This window comes from Prionailurus viverrinus, chromosome B4, assembly GCF_022837055.1.
Source record: "Prionailurus viverrinus isolate Anna chromosome B4, UM_Priviv_1.0, whole genome shotgun sequence".
In the NCBI taxonomy this organism is placed as follows: domain Eukaryota; kingdom Metazoa; phylum Chordata; class Mammalia; order Carnivora; family Felidae; genus Prionailurus; species Prionailurus viverrinus.
In genome coordinates this window covers 43,156,335-43,176,059 of record NC_062567.1, presented here as the reverse complement: position 1 = coordinate 43,176,059, position 19,725 = coordinate 43,156,335, and the positions used below count along the sequence as shown (strand labels likewise).

Below are 19,725 nucleotides of genomic sequence, written 5' to 3'. Positions count from 1 at the left end.
TCATAGGGTAGTCGTGAGGGTAAAGCGAGTTAACATGTGAAAACCACTGAGAACGGGGCCTGGCATATACTTGTTAGTTCTTGCTGTTACTCTCACGGTTTCTTCTCTCGAGAAATGGGAATAGCACTCACCGAAGAGGGCTGATTGGAGAATTACTCAAGCGGAAGTGCTTGGCTTAGAGAAAGTCCCTGATAAATCTTTTACTTGCCCTTTTAGCTCTTGCCGTTTGTATCACACTTCTTCACTTAAAGATATTTCCACCGCTAAAAACTCTTAGCTCCTCCAGGGAAGAGAGACATTCATCCATCTTTGCGTCCTCAGTGTCTGGCACATACTAGGTGCTCAAGAAAAACTTGGGAAATGAACTGATAAAAATGTAGTCTTGGCAAAACTCAAAATGGCCTTAAGTGGCCTCTTAGCTATATACTAAAAGGCCACCAAATAGGAATGCAATCCCTAAAAATCTGTATTTTTATAAATCTGTGTGAAATTCATCATTTGACTATTAGGTCTTTTGTGTTTGTGTTTCTTGTTTTGTTTTGTTTTGTTTCTTCCCTAGCCGTCTCTCTTCCCTGTTTTCATCTTGGGTAGGGTTTCTCAATCCTGGCACCAGCAATGGTTTCGAGACAGTCCTGTGATTGTCGGCTGTTTAGCAACATCCTCGGCCTCTACCCACGAGATGCCAGTAGCATCTCCCACCCCTAGTTCTGACAATCTAATGCCTCTAGACACTGCCAAGAGTCTGGGAGACGGGGCAAAATCCACGCACATACCCCACCATTGAGAGCCACTGGTCTAGGGAATCTGCTCAAACATTTCCAGATAAACTAAATTTTGGTAGGGACTGATTTTTTTTTTCTGTTTTTCTCCAACGCAGAAATTTGGTTCAAATGCCTCCAAATTGAATAGACTCTGACAACAGTGAAGGAAAAGGAATCCCTTCTTCCTTGACTGCAGTATTCCTCTAGATTCTCATCCTTAGAAATGGCAAGGTTGGGGCGCTTGGGTGGCTCAGTCGGTTAAGCGTCCGACTGTGGCCCAGATCATGAGGTCATGATCTCACCATTCATGGGTTTAAGCCCCGTTTCGGGCTCTGTGCTGACAGCTCAGAGCCTGGATCCAGCTTCAGATTCTGTGTCTCCTTCTCTCTCTGCCCCTCCCTGCTCACAATCTGTGCTGCTCTCTCTCAAAAATAAATAAAAACATTAAACCAAAAAAATTTTTTTAAATAAAAAAGAAATGGCAAGGTTAGGGAAAGGGCTTAAGAGCACATTTTATTTATCTAGACATACGCCCCTGACATAGCAATTGCATATTTCTCTTACTTCATTTTATGGGGAAACTCAAAGAATGCAGTGTTTTACAATTCAAATTAAAGCAACAAACACATCAAGCTGTCTGATTTTCTGGGAGTGAGAAATGGGGGAGGGGCTTTATGATGGCATAACTGCTTGAAAACTTTTCAACACCAGAAAAACGTTTTGCAGCACGGAAGAAAAATGTGCATGTTGAGAAAGAACATGAATGCTAAAACACATTGTTACTATAAATTTTGAATCTGAGACACAATTCACAATGCTGCTTTACTAATAGTGCAGTTTTAAACCTATTTAAGCTGGGAAATTTGTTATCAGGTGACTCATACATGTGGGGAAATCCAGTTCATGTGTGCCAAAGATGAAAGAAAGCGATTAGGTGTTTAAATGTTAAGATTCCATTCAGTCTTGTGAATGAACTGCAGTAATCTCGGATGAGAAGAAAAGCAAGAGGGCAGTTATTCATCAAGTTAAAAAATGTTAAAGGACTCTCTGGATTTAAATAATAAAACCTTACATTTATGACACATTTATCTTTCAAATACCGTAAGGACTTTTCTTTTTTATTTTGAAACATTCACAAAGTTAAAAAAAAAAAAGTTAAGTACAGTGCAAACAACTTTTTGTCCTTAAGCATTTGAAAGTACAGATCTGAGGCCCTACTGCCCACAAATACTTTTTCCTACAGACAAGGCCTCTCTCCTGTATAATCACAATGCGACCGTTAAAAGCAGGCAATTAACACTAATGCGTGACTGCTAGGTAAGCCTCAGGCTCTGCTCACGTTCTGCCAATTGTATCAATGATGTGTTTTCTAGCAACAGGTTCAGAAGCACAGCCTGCACTAAGTTGTCATGTCTCGTCATCTGCCTCTGCCTGAAACAATTCCCTGGTCTTTCTCAGACTTTCATGACTTTGGCACTTCGGAGTTATCCTGTAACCTGTCCCTTGATTTGGATTTTGCTGGTGTTTCCTTAGGATTATATTCAGGTTATACAACCTTGGCAGGAATATCATAGAAGTGATGTCACTTTCATCGCTTTATATCGTGTCATGTGGCACATAATTTCAGTCTGTCCCATTACTAATGAAGTTCACTTTGATTCCTTGCTTAAGGTAATATCTGCTAGGCATATCCTCTGTGAAGATATTCTTTTTCCTAGTGAAACCATGTAAATACCCCATTCCTCAGCAAACTTTTGATGTACTCATTTATTTATGTCTTTGTAGTCATAATTTTCTATTTTATTCAATGCGTGATGATATTTTACTGTCATTTTAAATTTTGATGCTCGATTTGTTCCTGACTTGGCCAATGGAAGGCTCTTCAAGTGGCTTCTATGTCCTTGTGACACTTTCACAGTATTCCTTGAGCCCTTCCTTGCTCTGTCACAACAAAGTGTTCCAGGCTTATACTTCCCCTGCCCCAGATGTGGGATCAGTCATTTCTCTAAGGAGCCCTGGTTCCTCTCAGAGAAAAGCGTTATTTACAAGCCAAGATCTTGACACTACCTGTGATCATTGGGATCAGGCTGTCACCATGCCTAAACTTGCTGTGGTGCCTATAAAAATGTGCCACTTGGGGGCAGCTGGGTGGCTCCACCGGTTGAGCGACCGACTTCAACTCAGGTCATAATCTCGCGGTTTGTGGGTTCGAGCCCCACGTCAGGTTCTGTGCTGACAGCTCAGAGCCTGGAGCCCGCTTCGGATTCTGTGTCTCCCTCTCTCTTTGTACTTCCCCTGCTCACTCTCTGTCTCTCTCTCAAAAATAAACAAACATTAAAAACAATTAAAAAGTGTGTCACTCGGATCTCCTGCTACAGGTAACATAATTGACTGACAGCCCCTACTACTGCCCCCCCCACCCCATCTATCACCCTGTTTGTACTGAGGCCATACTCCCCAAGGGTTACTCCCAGTCAATACTTAAGCATAGCAGGCTCAGGGGGCCCATTCTGCAAGACATAGGAATTCTTCAAGGGGCAACTTTGGTTTGGGAACTCCCCATCTACTTAGTAAACAGAGAAGTTCCACATTCTTGGAACTGTGCGGCTGTGCAAGACTTGTCCTACTCCTGTCCTTCTTTCCTTGTCTCCTTCCACACATGTCAGAAGACATCTCAGGCTGAAGGATCTCTCTCCCTTCTCCTTTCTTACTTGTATTAGTTACCTATCACCGTGTAGCCATTACCTTCGAAAGATATTAACTTAAAACAAAATACATATTTATTATTTCATAGTTTTTGTAGGTCAGGAATTTGAGAGCAGATTACCTGGTCCGGAATCTCTCATGATGTTGCTGTCAAGAGGTCAGCCACAGCACAGTCATCTGATGGCTTGACTTGACCCTGGAGGGTGTATTTCCAAGATGACCCAGTTGGCTATTGGCAAGAGGTCTCAGTTCTTCACTACAAGGACCATTCCTTAGGGTCCCTTGAGCGTCCTTGTGACATGACAGCTGACTTTAGCCCTACACAAGTGCTCCAAGAGAAGGCAGAGCCACTGTTAAAGACAAGCCAACAGGTCCAAAATGGAGTCACTTATGCTAAGCCCCATGCCACCAAACTGAAACTTACAGTTTCGTCCTCTCCCAGAAATGGAATCTTAAACCAATCAATTAGGAATCACCAGGTCAGCACTGGTGAGGTAACCTGCCGGATAGACCCTTGCCATTCCCTGAAGGAAAGTGACTGTGCACAACAGATCCATTATTTTGCTAGTATAACTTTCTTGTCCCACTCCCTTCTACTGATAAAAGTCTTCCATTTTGTATAGCTCATCGGAGCTCTTTTCTATCTGCTATGTAGGTTGCTGCCTGATTCATGAATCATGGACTAAAGCCAATAACATCTTTAATTTTTTTTAAGTTTATTTATTATCTTTGAGAGAGAGTGAGAGAGAGAGAGCACAAGCAGGGGAGGGGTAGAGAGAGAGGGAGACACAGGATCCGAAGCAGGCTCCAGGCTCAGAGCTGTCAGCACAGAGCCTGATGTGGGGCTCGAACTCATGAACTGTGAGATCATGTCCTGAGCCCAAGTCGGACACTTAACCAATTGAGCCACCCAGGCGCCCCGCTAATAGCATCTTTAAAATTTACTCAGTTGAATTTCTTTTTAATACATGTCTTGTATTGTCTAACCTTAAATTCACATCATGTCACTGCAGAAATAGGTCAACTCTATTCATTTTGGGAAGGACTTTCCAGGTGTGAGACCGCCAAGAAGTAAGAATCATTGGGGTCCACCTTGGAGGCTGCCACGCTCCTCCTATATATCTCTTGCACATCTAATCTTGTGCAAGAGTCTTGGTAACTCCTTCTTAGTAAACATGAACTGACACACCTGCTTGGTGGACAGAGCTAGGGAATACACACACACACATACACACACACACAGAGTCACATATTCATTTATAGCTATTTATTTCTATATCTATCCACATATACTGAAAACCATAAATTCATATCGATACACCCAATATCGATACATTCCAATAAAGAATCACAGCGTCTGTTCTAGTGTTTTCTCTTTCTGTATTTGTAACTGCTTTGTACGTGTTGAGATACCTGGACATGTAGATTTACCTATTTTATCAAATATGGGAAGTTTTTGACTCATTCCTTCAAATATTCTTTTTTTTTTAATGTTTACTCATGTTTTTGAGAGAGAGAGGGAGAGAGAGAGACAGAGATAGAGAGCGTGAGTTGGGCAGGACCAGGGAGAGAAGGAGGCACAGAATCTGAAGCAGGTTCCAGGCTCTGAGCTGTTAGTACACAGCCCAATGCAAGGCTCGAACCCACGAACTGTGAGATCATGACCTGAGCCAAAGTTGGACACTTAACCGACTGAGCCACCCAGGTGCCTCCTTCTTCAAATATTCATGTCCTTTTCTGTTACTGGAAACCCTGATTGCCACCTTCTACATTGCTACTGCACCATGGAAAGAAGGGCAGACAAGAGTAAATTAAAACACAACAAACTTCTTCTACCATGTTTCAGTGCTCATTCTCTCTCTTTTTTTAATGTTTATTAAATAATGTTTATTATTTTGAGAGAGAGAGAGAGAGAGAGAGAGAGAGAGAGAGAGAGAGAGAAAATGTGAGCGGGGGAGGGGCAGAGAGAGAGGGAGACACAGAATCTGAAATGGGCTCCAGGCTCTGAGCTGTCAGCACAGAGCCCGATGTGGGGCTTGAACTCATGAACTGCGAGATCATGACCTGAGCTGAAATCAGACGCTTAACCAACTGAGCCACTCAGGCGCCCAGTGTTCATTCTCTTAAAACAAAAACAAAAACAAAAACAAAAACAAAAACAAAAACAACAACAACAACAAAAACCCCTTTATTTATTTATTTGTTTGTTTAAATGTTTATTTATTTATCCTGAGACAGAAAGAGAGAGTGCAAGCAGGGGAGGGGCAGAGAGAGGGAGAATCTCAAGCAGGCTCCACACTGTCAGTGCACAGCCTGACACAGGGCTCTATTTCACGAACCGTGAGATCATGTCCTAGGCCAAAATCAAGAGTCAGATGCTTAACTGACTGAGCCACCCAGGTGCCCCTCAGTGCTCATTCTCTTGACTAAGCATTTGCTTGGTTGCTGTAAACCTTTCACTGTCTTGTAGAGCTCTGATAAAGTTGACTCTGAGAGTTTTTGCCACTGTTTTTTTTTTTTTTCCAGTATTTACGGGAAGAGACAGGCCCCTGGATTTCCCCACTCCATCATTTTCATTGACATTGACATCAATATATCTGCCTTCTATTTGTGACTCCGTCCTCCAACAGAAAGCCAGCTTCTATTATTCTTAATGTATTTACTTTTTGATTAATCCCTCTGTATGTAACCAATATTCCGCTCCCTCTATCATCCCCTTCCCTGCATGGACCCCTCCTTTCTGCTCCGTCTACATCCGAGTCCCTGCGACAGAGTGTCCTCTGCTGTAGGAGTCCTTTAATTCTGCTGGGGCTAACCTGAGTACTTTAGTGCACAGTGTTTTCATTTATTGATCATTAAAAAGTTTTATTAGGTTTTACTGGGGGGTTATACGGCCACTGATGAAATAAGAAACAAATATTATTAGGAACAAAGTATACTTCTTTTCAAATTATAACTATATTTAGGCATCTCATGCAATACTCTTATTCTGTAGCTAGGAATGACTATTAAATCCCATTCAAAGATGGAAAAATAGAGGTAAGGTACTCTTATGGTATCCCCCAAATTTATGGTGAGCAGCTGCAGTCACACCCTGTCCGATGTTAGGAAACCTTGTAACACGTCCTTTGTCACTTCCCTCTTCCATTTCCAGCAGCAACTCTTCTACATCTTTATCACATTTCTGAAGCCCACGCTGTATTCTTTCTTACTTCACTCTGAATAGATTAACTTTGCTTTTTAAAAAATAATTAATTATTTATTTTTTTATTTTAGAGAGGGGAGAAGAGGGGGAGAGGGGCAGAGGGAGAGAGAGAAAGTCCCAAGCAGCGTGGAACATGACATGGGGCTTGTTCCCACGACACCGGGATCACGACCCAAGCCAAAATTGAGTCGCATACTCAACTGACTGAGCCACCCAGGCACACCAAACTTTGCTTTTTGAATACAGTGGTCTCCCCTTACCCATGGGGTACACATTCCAATCCCCCTGAGGGTGCCTGAAACCATGTTTCTTCCTAAACATAAAAGCTTAACTTATAAATTAGGTGCAGTAAGAGATCAACAACAGTAACTAATAATAGAACAGGGGTGCCTACCTGGCTCAGTGGGGCATACGATCTCGATCTCAGGGTCATGAGTTCAAGCCCCATGTTGGGCACAGAGCTTACTTTAAAAAATGGAACAATTAGGGGCGCCTGGGTGGCTCAGTCGGTTAAGCGTCCGACTTCAGCTCAGGTCACGATCTCACGGTCTGTGAGTTCGAGCCCCGCGTCAGGCTCTGGGCTGATGGCTCAGAGCCTGGAGCCTGTTTCCGATTCTGTGTCTCCCTCTCTCTCTGCCCCTCCCCCGTTCATGCTCTGTCTCTTTCTGTCCCAAAAATAAATAAACGTTGAAAAAAAAATTAAAACAAAAATGGAACAATTATAACAATATAATGTAATAAAAGTTCTGTGAATGTGGTCTCCGTCTCCCCAAATATAGTATTGTACTATACTCACCCTTCTGCTTGTGATGACGAGATGCTAAAATGCTCCCATGATGAGATGAGATGAAGTGAGGTAACATTGTGCCATAACATTAGACTACTAGTCTTGATCTTCTGATGACAGGGACTGTGGTTGGCTGTGGGTAACTGAAACCAGGGAAAGTGAAACTTTAGATAAGGGGGGACTACTGTATTAAGCAAATAAAGGCCATCAAATGTAAACTCTTTCAAATATTTGTCTCTGTTATCCCATTGCCCCCAAACCTATAGTTACAAGGGGCAGATTCGGGTTTTGTGGTACCTGAGCACATGCAACTGGAAAAGGAGGAATTAAAAAAAAGAGAATTCAAAAAAATTTACCCTGGAAAATTTTATAAAAACATATGACCATGTCATATCCTGGTCATGGTCCCTCCCAGAGCCTCTGGAAGCAGCCTGTGAAAGTAGGGGTGGAAAAAGGGAGTTGGAACTTCAGCAGCTTTTGATAGGTCTCCTCCTTCTCTTGCATCCGGAAGTGGTGGTTCTCCTCCTCCCCCCGTCCAAGGCCAATTCATCCTGTACCCTCCCTCTCTCTTCTTCCCTTCTAAACAATTCCATCACACAGAACATACTGTTCTCTAACTTGTTCTTCAATTAACAGTATATCAAGGCTACACTTCCAAATCAATACATCTAAATCTACACAATTCTTTTTAACAGCTGTATAGTATTCCACAGTAAGGATAGACCATTGTTTCAACTATTCCCTATTGAATGCATTCAGGTTTTTTTTTTCTTATTAGATTGAACCATATAAAACTACCATATTTGTAGGCTTGTTTGTTTTGTTCATTTTATATTACAATGTTTTACTTTTTATTTATTTATTTATTTTTTAAAATTTTTTTTATTTTTAAAAAAAAATTTTTTTTTTCAACGTTTATTTATTTTTTGGGACAGAGAGAGACAGAGCATGAACGGGGGAGGGGCAGAGAGAGAGGGAGACACAGAATCGGAAACAGGCTCCAGGCTCTGAGCCATCAGCCCAGAGCCCGACGCGGGGCTCGAACTCCAGGACCGCGAGATCGTGACCTGGCTGAAGTCGGACGCTTAACCGACTGCGCCACCCAGGCGCCCCTACAATGTTTTACTAAATATCTACGTCTCTATAAATTTTGTTCCTGTGGATAAATTCTGAGAGGTGGGATTCTATTTTAAAAGAGGTGGATATTGGGGGGGGGCACCTGAGTGGCCCAGTCAGTTAAGTGCCGGACTCTTGATTTTGGCTCAGGTCATGATCTCACAGTTTTGTGAGTTTGGGCCTTGCCGAGAACACTGTGCTACAGGTGCAGAGCCTGCTTGGGATTCTCCCTCTCTGTCCCTCTACCACTCGTGTGTTCTATCTTTCTCTCTCACATGCAAAATAAATTAAAAAAAAATTTTTTTAAAAAGGTGTGTATAACGGGCTACCTGGTTGGCTCAGTGGGTTAAGCATCGACTTGATTTTGGCACAGGTCATGATCTCATGGTCCTGAGATAGAGTCCTGGCATCAGGCTCCTTGCTTGGTGTAAAGCCTGCTTAAGATTCTCTCTTCCTCTCTCTCTCTCTGCCCCTCCCCCATGTACACCCCTCCCCTCCCTAATAAAAAAATAAAATAAAAGTTGTGTATATTTTACTCCTAGATTGCTTTCCTAAAATGTTGGCATAACGTGTGCTCCCATCAATGACCTTTTTGGAAATTATAAGTCACAGCAGCCTTGTTTCAGTGCTTCTCAGAGCAGACTGTCTCCACCATACCCTGTATTCGCCATTATTGACCGCACCTTCTCTCACCACAACTCTTCAACCAGTTTTCCACCTTCCCCCTTTCGGTTTATGTCTCTAGCTTCTCTTTTTCTATTCATTCCTAGATACTTGTATTCCACATGGATCTGCTCTGGCTCACTTTTCTAGCCACAACGAGTGCTCTCTTCTCCCCTTAGGTAAGTTTATGGCTTCAGCTGTAACCTCTACCCTCAGCCCACCAGTGAGGTGGCCCCAAGTTCACTTCACCTGAACTATGAAAATGCCCTCCCTTCCTGCAGATGTCTTACTGTCATCCTCCAGAAAATTGTGGTAATAACTATTTACTATTCTACAGCACATTCCTGGATTGTGTGGTGTATAAGTTCCACAATCATCACTGAATAGCTATATTTTCCGCTCCTCTCCTGAGTCCAAACTTCTACATCAAAACTGTGTACTGTATATCTCCAGCTGGAAGTTTTACAGGTAGGGCCAATACAAAAGACCCATTGTTGAACTTATCATCACCTCTTCTGAAATCCTCCTTAGGCATTGCTTTTCTTAGTAAACGAGACTCTCATTCACTTGGGTGCATAACTTAGAAACCTGGAAATTCACCCTAGACTACTTCTCTCTCTCTCTCTCTCTCTTTCTCTCTCTCTCTCTCTCAATTCACATCGGATAGGTTCCCAAGCCCTGCGGTTTCTACCCCATATTCCTCAAATCCATGATCTCTTCAATCCCCTGGGTTGTTGGCCTGACCATCTCTTTCAGGGGCTAAAAATAACTTCCTCCTTGGTCTTTCTACTTTTTGCCTTGCCTCCCTTCTGTTATCCACACTGCAGTCAGAGATATTATTTAACACGTAAATCAATTCTCTACCATGAGAAAACTGCTTCAAACTCCACACTGTCAACAGGCTAAAATCTAAATGACTAAGCATGACTTAAAAATCAATTTATTGGGGCGCCTGGGTGGCGCAGTCGGTTAAGCGTCCGACTTCAGCCAGGTCACGATCTCACGGTCCGTGAGTTCGAGCCCCGCGTCGGGCTCTGGGCTGATGGCTCAGAGCCTGGAGCCTGTTTCCGATTCTGTGCCTCCCTCTCTCTCTGCCCCTCCCCCATTCATGCTCTGTCTCTCTCTGTCCCAAAAATAAATAAACGTTGAAAAAAAAAAATTTTAAAAAATCAATTTATTTATCCAATATCTACTTAATGGCCTGCCTCATTTTCTGACATTTTCTAAAAGCACCCTATGCTTCAGCTATATGGATCTACTTTCAAATCTCCAACATGCCAAGCTCTCTAATAATTCAGTGCCTTTGCACCTGCTACCCTTCTGCTTGGAATTCCTTGTCAGTCTTGTTGGCCTGACAGACTCCGACTTAAATTTCAGGCTTAAGCTCTCAGGTTATTTTCCTTTTTTTAAATGGTGCAGGCAGACAAACACTCAAGTTCCTTATTGATATTCTGCACACCTACACCATAGCAATTTTAACATTTAAATTATTTGTTTTATCAATTAGTGTTTCTAAACACAGTTGTAAGCTTTTGGAGGGTAGGAGCCATGATTAGTCTCATCTTTGCATCCCCAACACATAACACAGTGACCTGCATTGAATATTTAATAGGCATTTGAATGAATGCAAAAACAAATTAGTTAAGTAGTAAGAATGATGTCCAGGCTAGGGCTTAACCTTAAGCTACATAGATTTTTCACTTAAGTACCTCTTAAAAAATTGGAAAAACAGAAGAATATATTAACGGAAATTTAAGAAATAAAAAGTAAAAAAAATCTCATATTACTTTACCATCCTAATGCCTGTTTTAATGCAGTTACTATTTACTTTTGGTCTTTTTTCCAATATGTGGTAAATAAGGAAGTATATTTATACTATATGCTTGTTTTTATATTTATATTTTACATGGTTGTAATGAAGACATACGTGCACTTTCACGTTTTTAAGTTTAACTAACTGTGAACATTTTCCAGCACTGTTGTGTAGTCATCTGAACCATCACTTTTCAACATTGTATGATACTTCCTCTCTCTACTTAGGATGACAGCTATAGAAACTTAGGTTGTACTCGGTTTCCTATTATAAATAGGAACAGATCCAGGTTTTATGGAACTTGAAATTTATACAATTTTGAGAGATGTTTTCAGTAAAAGAATACAAAAAAGCCTTACTTTCGCAAACTTTGTGAATACATTGTTAGGGACCCTCCTGGGGTCTGGAAGGGGCCTGTGAAAGTGAAGCTTAACTGTCACTTAATTTAAGTGAAGGTTAATTTTCATCAGCTTCACAGTTGTCTACCTCCAATTATAAATAATCCTGTGATAAGCATTTTGAGCATGTGATTTTTCCCTCTCTTCTATTATGTTCCAAGGATTCCAAGTTATTATAACACCATAATATGGTCATGACACCTTTCTCACCTTGAGGTTGAGAAAGGAAATGATTATTTATTGAGCATCTATTATATATTGATATATTATTTATCAATATAGTTTAGATATATTTAAAAAAATTTTAATGTTTATTTACTTTTGGGAGAGAGAGAGGCAGAAAGAATGAGCAGGGGAGAAGCAGAGAGAGGGAGACACAGAATATGAAGCAAGGAAGCTCCAGGCTCTAAGCTGTCAGCACAGAGCCTGACACGGGGCTCCAACCAACGAATTGCAAGATCAGGACCTGAGCCAAAGTTGGACGCTTAACCGACTGGGCCACCCAGGCACCCCAATATACTATTTAATTTAATCCTTACTACAAGCCTGAAGGAGGTATCATCCCCATGTTACAGACGAGAAAACTGAGGTGCAGTGGGTTTTGTACATCACGTACATCTTTGAGTAGTTACATCTTGTAACTGGTAGGGTTTGGATCCAAAGCTCACGCCTTCTCTTCTCCACCTCATTATGGTGTTTCCACAGCCTCACTAGCTTCAAAGTAATACATTTTCTAGGCTATTGCTGAAAAACCTGGTTCACAGTTACCTGTTTTGAGGAGGCCAGTAGGCCAAATTTGCAGTCTTGACATGGTTCTTGGAAGAAGGTAATTTAAATCAGTGGTGGCTAGACTTTCTTCAGGTGAATTTAGGAGAAAGTGATTTGACTGTTTCTGCCCTCTGTCTGCTTACAGACCTGTATCACTTAGTTCAGCACATATTTCTTGGAAGAAGCAGTGTCTGAAGTTGAAAGACCTGGGCTGGGTTTGGGTCCTGCTGTTAACTACTTGAGTGGCCTTGGCGAAGTCATTGAACCCCTCATTTTCCTCCTCGGTGCAATGAGGATAATAAGTAACAAATCCTGCCTCACTCCAGGCTAGTGTCCAATACGATAATGTGCGTGCAAACCCTCAGTGAACTCCAATGTCACTGAGGTACAGTAGTGCCCCCTTATCAGAGGTTTTTGCTTGCAGTGGTTCCCCGCAGCCAACCACGATGGGAAGCAGATCATTCTTCTTCTGACTGTTGTCAAAAGTCAATAGTAGCCTAAGGCTACGTCCCAATGCCTGCATCATTTCACTTCATCTCTCGTGTAGACATTTTATCATTTCACATCATCACATGAAGAGTGAGTACACGGAAGATAGTTTGAGAGACAGGCCATAGTCACATAACTTTTATTATAGTATATTGCTGTAATTGATCTATTTTATGGTTAGTTATTGTTGTTAATCTCTTCGTGTGCCTAATTGATAAGTTAAACTTTAACTCAGGTACGTATGCATAGGTAAAACCGGTATATGTAGGGCTGGGTGCTATCCATGGTTTCAGGCACCCGCAGGAGGTCTTGCAGTTAAGGAGGAATTTTTGTATAAGTAACATGGTGGAAGTTCCTCCACTTGCTCGCCCGTCTGCCTCCAGGTAAGGACCTGTGACAGCCATACAGAATTCACCTGATGGCTCCCTTATGGTTAACTCTGGCTGGAGTTGCCTCCTCAGCTGAAGTTGCCACTTCTTTTTATGGGGTGGATGTCTGAGCTGTTCCACCGGGAAGCATCAAAAGCAGCAGAGGCTGTGCAAAACCAGGCTGAGATTCTGGTGAATCTTTTCCTCCTCAAGCTGCGAGCTGATCAAAAAAAATGGTAACGATTTATCTATAAATGCAACTCGTAAAATCCCAAGCGCAGTCCTTACCAATTGTCCCTTTGCTCTGTCTTAGGTGCTGACGCATTTATCCTGGAATTTTACCTGGCCGATTACAAATCTTTAGTCCTTGTGGGACCTAATTCTGGGGATGGTCTGTAATTCTGGAAAGCCACGAGAAAATAAAAATCTCTGTTCTGAGTTGGCGTTTGGACATCCTCCCCGTATCACGTTTAAAGCTGGTGTAAGCAGCATTAGTCTTTATTTTCCTTAACAGAGAAAAGCGTAAACCCATTTCCAAGCCCCAAGATTGAACTCGTCACCCTGTGCCGGGCCCCGCGCGGCTCCCCGCGCACGGCCTGAAGCTCCGCAGCCGGCCCGCCGCCTCCCGCGTCCCCAGCCCAGGTGTCAGGCAGCGGGTGCCCGGACCTCCACCTGGCTCGGCCGGCGGCGACCGCACAAAGAGCGGAGCAGGCGGCGGCCCGGCCGAGCCGCAGAAAGTAGTCCCGACCACGCCGGGCCGATGTTGTTCGACGTCGCTTCACGCCCTCCGCGGGGAGGGCCGCAGCGGCCGACCCAGGAAAGAATCCCATAGGAATGCGCCGGCGGGAGGCCTTTTCCCTCCAGCTCGCCACTGCTCGCCTGGCAGATCTCCCGGGGTCTCCAAGCAGAAGCCGTGCGCGCGGCCCCCCACCTTCTTCCGCAGCTGCTCGGGAGGCGGCGCCGAGGGAGGGGCTCGCCCGCGCGCAGGGAGACCTTCGCGGCGACCCGTGGCGGCGGCGGGACCGCGGTATCCCTGCGCCGCTGCGTGAGAGGAAGAGGCTGAATGAGGAACTGCGCGGGGGAAGCGGGGCGCCGGGGGAGGAGGCGGCGGGATGGAAGCAGACGCTGGCGTCGCGCGAGCCCCCGGCAGAGCGGCGCGGTAGAGAGGGCGGCGGCGGCGGCGCGCGCGGAGCCTTGACGTGCCCCTTTCTTTCTTCTCTCTCTGGAAAGCTGGGAAGCATGAGCGTGCAGACCTGCCGCTGCGGCGGCCGCCCCGGCTCCTCGCCTCCCCCTTTTCTGGCCGCCCCTCGCCGGTGAGAGAAGAGAACGCGAGAAGGGAAGATGGGGGCCGTCCTGAGGAGCCTCCTGGCCTGCAGTTTCTGTGCGCTCCTGAGAGGTGGGAAAGGGGGGGGGGGAGCGGGAAAGTTGGTGGGATTTGGGGGGGAGGTGGCCTTGTTTTGTGTGTGTCTGGGGGGAGGGGGAGGGAGGGAGGAGAAGGGGAAGAGGAGCCAGGAGAGGCCTGGTCGTGGGGAAGGAGAGAGAAAGGGGCCCGGGAGAAGGGGCTGTGCGCTCCGCCTGGCCACAATGCAGACCCCTTCCTGGGGTTCCGGACCTTCCCTGGACACAGAGGAGCTTCATCCGGGCTGCTTGTGTAGGTGAACCCCTGGAGCTCCATTCTGTCGCAGTGACTGAGGGTCTGCGTGTCCCTTTCTGCCGGGAGTCATCCGGGAGAAGGGTCTTTGTATGGATTTTGGCTTTTAAAATGTTGGAGCCGAAGATGCTTTAACGTTGGTCTTCTCTCTGGAAGCCCCCACCTTTTCTGTGTCTGTTACGTGAACTTTTAGAGCCTTCTTACTATTTTTCCAGGCCTTGTTACTACTAATAATTGGCTTCCGTTGGGGATCTAATGATCCTGGGTGAGAGCACAGTTGGAAAGTGACTCCGAGGTTATAGGTCGAGCGTTTCAGCACTGGGAATCTTCTGAGCTTCAGCCCATAATAAAATAGAAACGTTGCCCTTGTAACCCCTGGTATTCAGGACTTGCCCCTATTTTCGGAGCCTGCAAGTGTACAGTTGGCACTGAATAGGAAAGTCATCCTTGTGTGAAGAGGAGCCTGTCCTGGGACCGAAGTTATCGTTTGCTGCGCTCCCCTGGGGGACTGCTTGGCACTTTGGTAAAAAACGTGGGCTATTCTAGGTATTTTGCTCCGAGAATCGCATAAATTCGACGGCCCTGTGGTTTTTTGAATTGCCCTGTAAAGCTGTCACATACGCCGTGACTTTTATTTTGTGACAGTTCACTAAGGTTTTTGATTGGCCCGCAAGATTTCAACAGCTCTTCTCAAACTTATCCGTGTGGAAGTGGTGATGAGTCTTGCTATTGAGCATTTACCAGCAGAGGAATTTACGTGTGGATCGATGCAGTGGCTGTGGCTTTGGTTTTGTTAAAATTCTCACGTGTTCATGGCAAATTCTTTTCAGGTATAAGACCTCTTGAGTCCATGGAGATTTTTAGCTCTTCATTTAACAAACTAAACATTTGTTAAGCCTCCATAACTTGCTAAAGTTTACAGGGCACGATAGTAACTCATGATCTTGTGCAAATGAACCCAAGATGCCTTCTGTGTGTGTATATTTGTGTTGGATGAATGTGATTGACTTTTTTTTTTTTTTTTGAGTAGGAGGAATTTTTTTTTTTTCTGTAGTTACTTTTGCAGGATTATTACGTTTGCATGTTATATCTACTTATACTTAATAATTATGACTCACTGTCAGCATATTCCAAACTATTTTCGCATGTCACCCCCAGAAAGACAGTGCTCGCTTAATTGTCTTGGCAGAGAATTTAATACAGTGTTGTGTACTTGAAAGGCTTAATAAGTATATGTTTATTTCATCATCGTATATTCTTTGTTGAAAGGGGATCTTGCTCTAGTTGTGAGAAACATATTTGACCTAAGAATATGCATATATTTTAAGACAGAAAGTTAGTAGTTAAATATGAGAGTCAGCTGGTTGGTTAAAGTCCTCGGGAAATCTAAGTCCATAACCTGGGGATGCTTCTGGTTGCCTGGCTGTATTTCTTGGAGAGTAAGGCTGTATTTGTTTAACACCAAGTTTGAGTCTAGAGTTGGGTTTGTTCGTTACTGGACTTCAGAGAAATTGTACTTGAAGTATTAATTTGAAGTACGGTGTTATGTAACAAGACCTAAAAGAGTTAATAGTTTAAACTGCCTCATTTCTACCAGCAAATTTCCAAAAGTGGACCTCTCATTTTCAGTGTAGCATAATGATAGTATAAGGTGGTCTTTGAATTTATCAGTGCTTAACTGTGAGTACATATTATTTGAACTAAAAAATAGTCTTTTGATGTGAAAGATTTTCATTCATAATTTAGGTTTTTTTCATTCCTTGAAAATGTCATCCTGTGTTATAATAGTGGCATTAGTTGACCTTGGACTCTGAGGAGAAAAATGTGATTAACTTGTCGCGTTAAGATAATTTTTTCTGTAGAGGAGTTGTTATGAGGAGTTAATATTGGGATGATGGGTTGATGAGAGAGTTCGGGAGACCTTTTGTCCTGTAGCGCTGTTAAGTCAATAGCTGAAAGCCAGGGAATAATGCGGTCATCTTCTGGGCTGCATCCCTAACCCCTATCATCTGAGGACAAAGTGTAATGGAAAGATTTGGGGATTTCTGCACTAAAATCTTGGGTTCAGAGTCTGTGCTTCTCTGTTTAATAACCTTGTGATTCTGGTCTAGTCAGTCAATTTCTCTGGGTCTCAGTTTCTTTACCTGTAAAATGTAAATAGTAATACTGACCTAATTTGCATGTTTAACAGGCATATTAAGTGAAATGATGAATATCAAGTGATTTGCTAATGTTATTTTTTGTTATAATTTTTTATTGTGGACATATTCTCAAATGCCAGGAATTTGAGACTTAATTTGTGTAAGATTTACAAATTCTTGTGGCCAGAAGAGATTTTGATCATTCTGGTCTAACTGCTTAATTTGCAAGTGAGGATACTCAGAATCAAACAGATTATGATCTGATTAAGCTCCTATAGCTAATTAACAGTGGAAGGATGGTAGGGATTTATTGGTAGGGATTTATTAATAGTAGGGATTTATTGTTCATTCTTTTAGCAAATATGTATGGGAATACCTGCCTACTGTATATCAGACTCTGATGGTATAGTGGTGAGCAAAATAGCCATGTCCCTGTTCTAATGGACCTCACAATCTCGGTTGCCATCCTTACTGTTCTCTTGGTTCCATCCAGGTACTGATTAGAAAAGATTATGTCTCCAATTTTCTAGAGCAAATATATATATATATATATGTATATATATATATATATATTTAAATATTTATTTATTTTTGAGACAGAGGGAGAGCGAGAGCATGAGCAGGAGAGGGGCAGAGAGAGAGAGAGACACAGAATCTGAAACAGGCTCCAGGCTCTGAGCTGTCAGCACAGAGCCCAAGGTGGGGCTTGAACTCACAAACCGTGAGATCATGACCTGAGCTGAAGTCGGACACTTAACCGACTGAGCCACCCAGGTGCCCTTAGAGCAAATATTTTTATAAGATTTTTATAAATTTTGGAATACTATTGTGTGTATAATCTGTAAATACTATGTCCCAACTTATGTTGAGGAGGCTTTGTTGTTTCATAAAAATTTTTTGCTACTTAGTTTTTTAGAAAATATTATTAGTTTTTGTGGGATGGTGGTAAATACTGTACAAACAAGCCACTAGTGTTTTCTATCTTATATTTTGTAGAAGTGGTCCTTGGAAAAGCATTTGCTTTAATATCAAGTGGAACAAAATCTTGAGGTAGAGTGAATTTTGGAGTGGGAATCAGGAGAATTAAGTTCTCATTCTAAGTTTGCCATTAGCTAGCTGTGTCGTGACCTTGGGTAAGTCACTTAATCTCTGTATACCTTATTTTCATTAGGCATACAGAGATGCGTAATTCATATTAAAATGTTAAGATCTCTGAGAGAACGTGAAGAGACCAATTTTAATTTTGTTTAACTATTTCCCAAACTTGGGAATATTTTTTCCATAAATTTTTTTAACATTCTGGTGAATCTTCGATCTAAGCAACACACCTGGAGAGGGCTGGACTGGATGACCCTTTGAGCATTAGGTTGATTAACATGATTGATACTTTTTAAAAATTTATTTTGAGAGAGAGAGATTGCACGTGCACATGAGCAGGGGAGGGGCAGAGAGAGAGGGAGAGAGAGAATCCCAAGCAGGCTTTGCACTGCCAGTGCAGAGCCCAGTGTGGGGCTTGAACCCACAAACGGTGAGATCATGACCTGAGCTGAAGTCAAGAGCTGATGCTTAACCGACTGAGCCACCCAAGCACCCCTGATGTGATTAATACTTGATGGTAATTTCATATAGTTAAATGTGATACTTTCATTCCTAGTTACTTGGCTTTAGGTTTGCTTATCTGGCTAAGGAATAATTTGATTGGGTACGAGTAAGATTTCAGCTCTTTGTTATTATGAGGCCTAATAGACTTTTCCCATTGGTTTGGTTTTTCAGCGACTTCTTTGTTTTGCCTTTTTTTTTTTTTTTAAAGTTTATTCATTTATTTATTTGGAGAGAGGGAGTGTGCATGCATGAGCAAGGGAGGGGCAGAGAGAGAGACAGAGAGAGAGAGAGAGAGAGAGAGAGAGAGAGAGAGAGAGAGAATCCCAAGTAGGCTCTGTGCTGTTAGTGCAGAGCCCACTGTGGGGCTTGAACTCATGATCCATGAGATGATGACCTGAGCCGAAGTCCAGAGTTGGACGCTTAACCAACTGAGCCACCCAGGCGCCTCTGTTTTGCTTTAATTGGAGGTTTTTCCATTTGCTGAACTGAAATATTCTTTCCGTATAGTTATACATGCTTTGGCTATCAGAAAGGACTCTTTTTTGAATATCAAATAAGACTGTGGAGGGTATATAAATGAAAATGTTTTACGTGAGTTTATAATTTGAACATGTTGGAAAAACAAGTAACACAATAACCTGTTTAGGTCATTGTAGATACTCTTGAAATTTTAATTTCATCATGGAAACTTCATTGCAAGTTATATTTAGAGAAGATTATAAAGAGGGGCAGGAAGATATAGGCTTTGTGGATAAATTAAGTTCAGATATTCTACTACTTTATGTAGTCTTGGACAAGTTACTTAGCTTTAGTTTCCTCTCCTGTTAAGTAGAGGTAATATCTTACAAGATTTCTATGAGAACTGATGGGATAATATTTGCAAAGGGAGAGTATGGTGCACAGTCAGTAGTAGTCTTTGAATAAATGGCTACTAATATTAGGATGGCTAAATTAAAAGAAACATTAATGCTCAGGAAAGACTAGTAAAACATTTAAGTGCCAGGCACTGTTTTAGGGAGCCGATAATTTTAGGCCAGTGGTTTTTGAACTTTTTGACTCTTCTACAACTGAAACAAAAACTCCACGAAATACCTTTATTTCCGATATTGTCTTTTTTTATTAAAAAAAAATTTTTTTTAATGTTTATTCTTGAGACAGAGACAGAGCATGAACAGGGGAGGGGCAGAGAGAGAGGGAGACACAGAATCTGAAACAGGCTCCAGGCTCTGAGCTGTCAGCACAGAGCCTGACGCGGGG

General features: G+C 42.7%; 2 protein-coding genes across 2 annotated transcripts in view; one reads left to right on the top strand and one right to left on the bottom strand.

Moving 5' to 3' along the window:
- Positions 1–14,315, bottom strand: part of LOC125170570 (uncharacterized) — a 40,470-nt gene extending 26,155 nt beyond the window's left edge. Inside the window, exons 1-2 of the mRNA XM_047867275.1 lie at positions 12,218–14,315; positions 7,469–7,602 (exon numbers count right to left, since the gene is read on the bottom strand). Coding sequence (XP_047723231.1) covers positions 13,566–14,315 — 750 coding nt within the window. The 3' untranslated portion in view covers positions 7,469–7,602; positions 12,218–13,565. The remainder of the gene's footprint in view (positions 1–7,468; positions 7,603–12,217) is intronic.
- LRP6 (LDL receptor related protein 6) overlaps positions 14,137–19,725 on the top strand; it is a 179,005-nt gene continuing 173,416 nt past the window's right edge. The window contains exon 1 of the mRNA XM_047865362.1: positions 14,137–14,470. Within this exon, the coding sequence (XP_047721318.1) occupies positions 14,416–14,470 (55 nt within the window). The 5' untranslated portion in view covers positions 14,137–14,415. The remainder of the gene's footprint in view (positions 14,471–19,725) is intronic.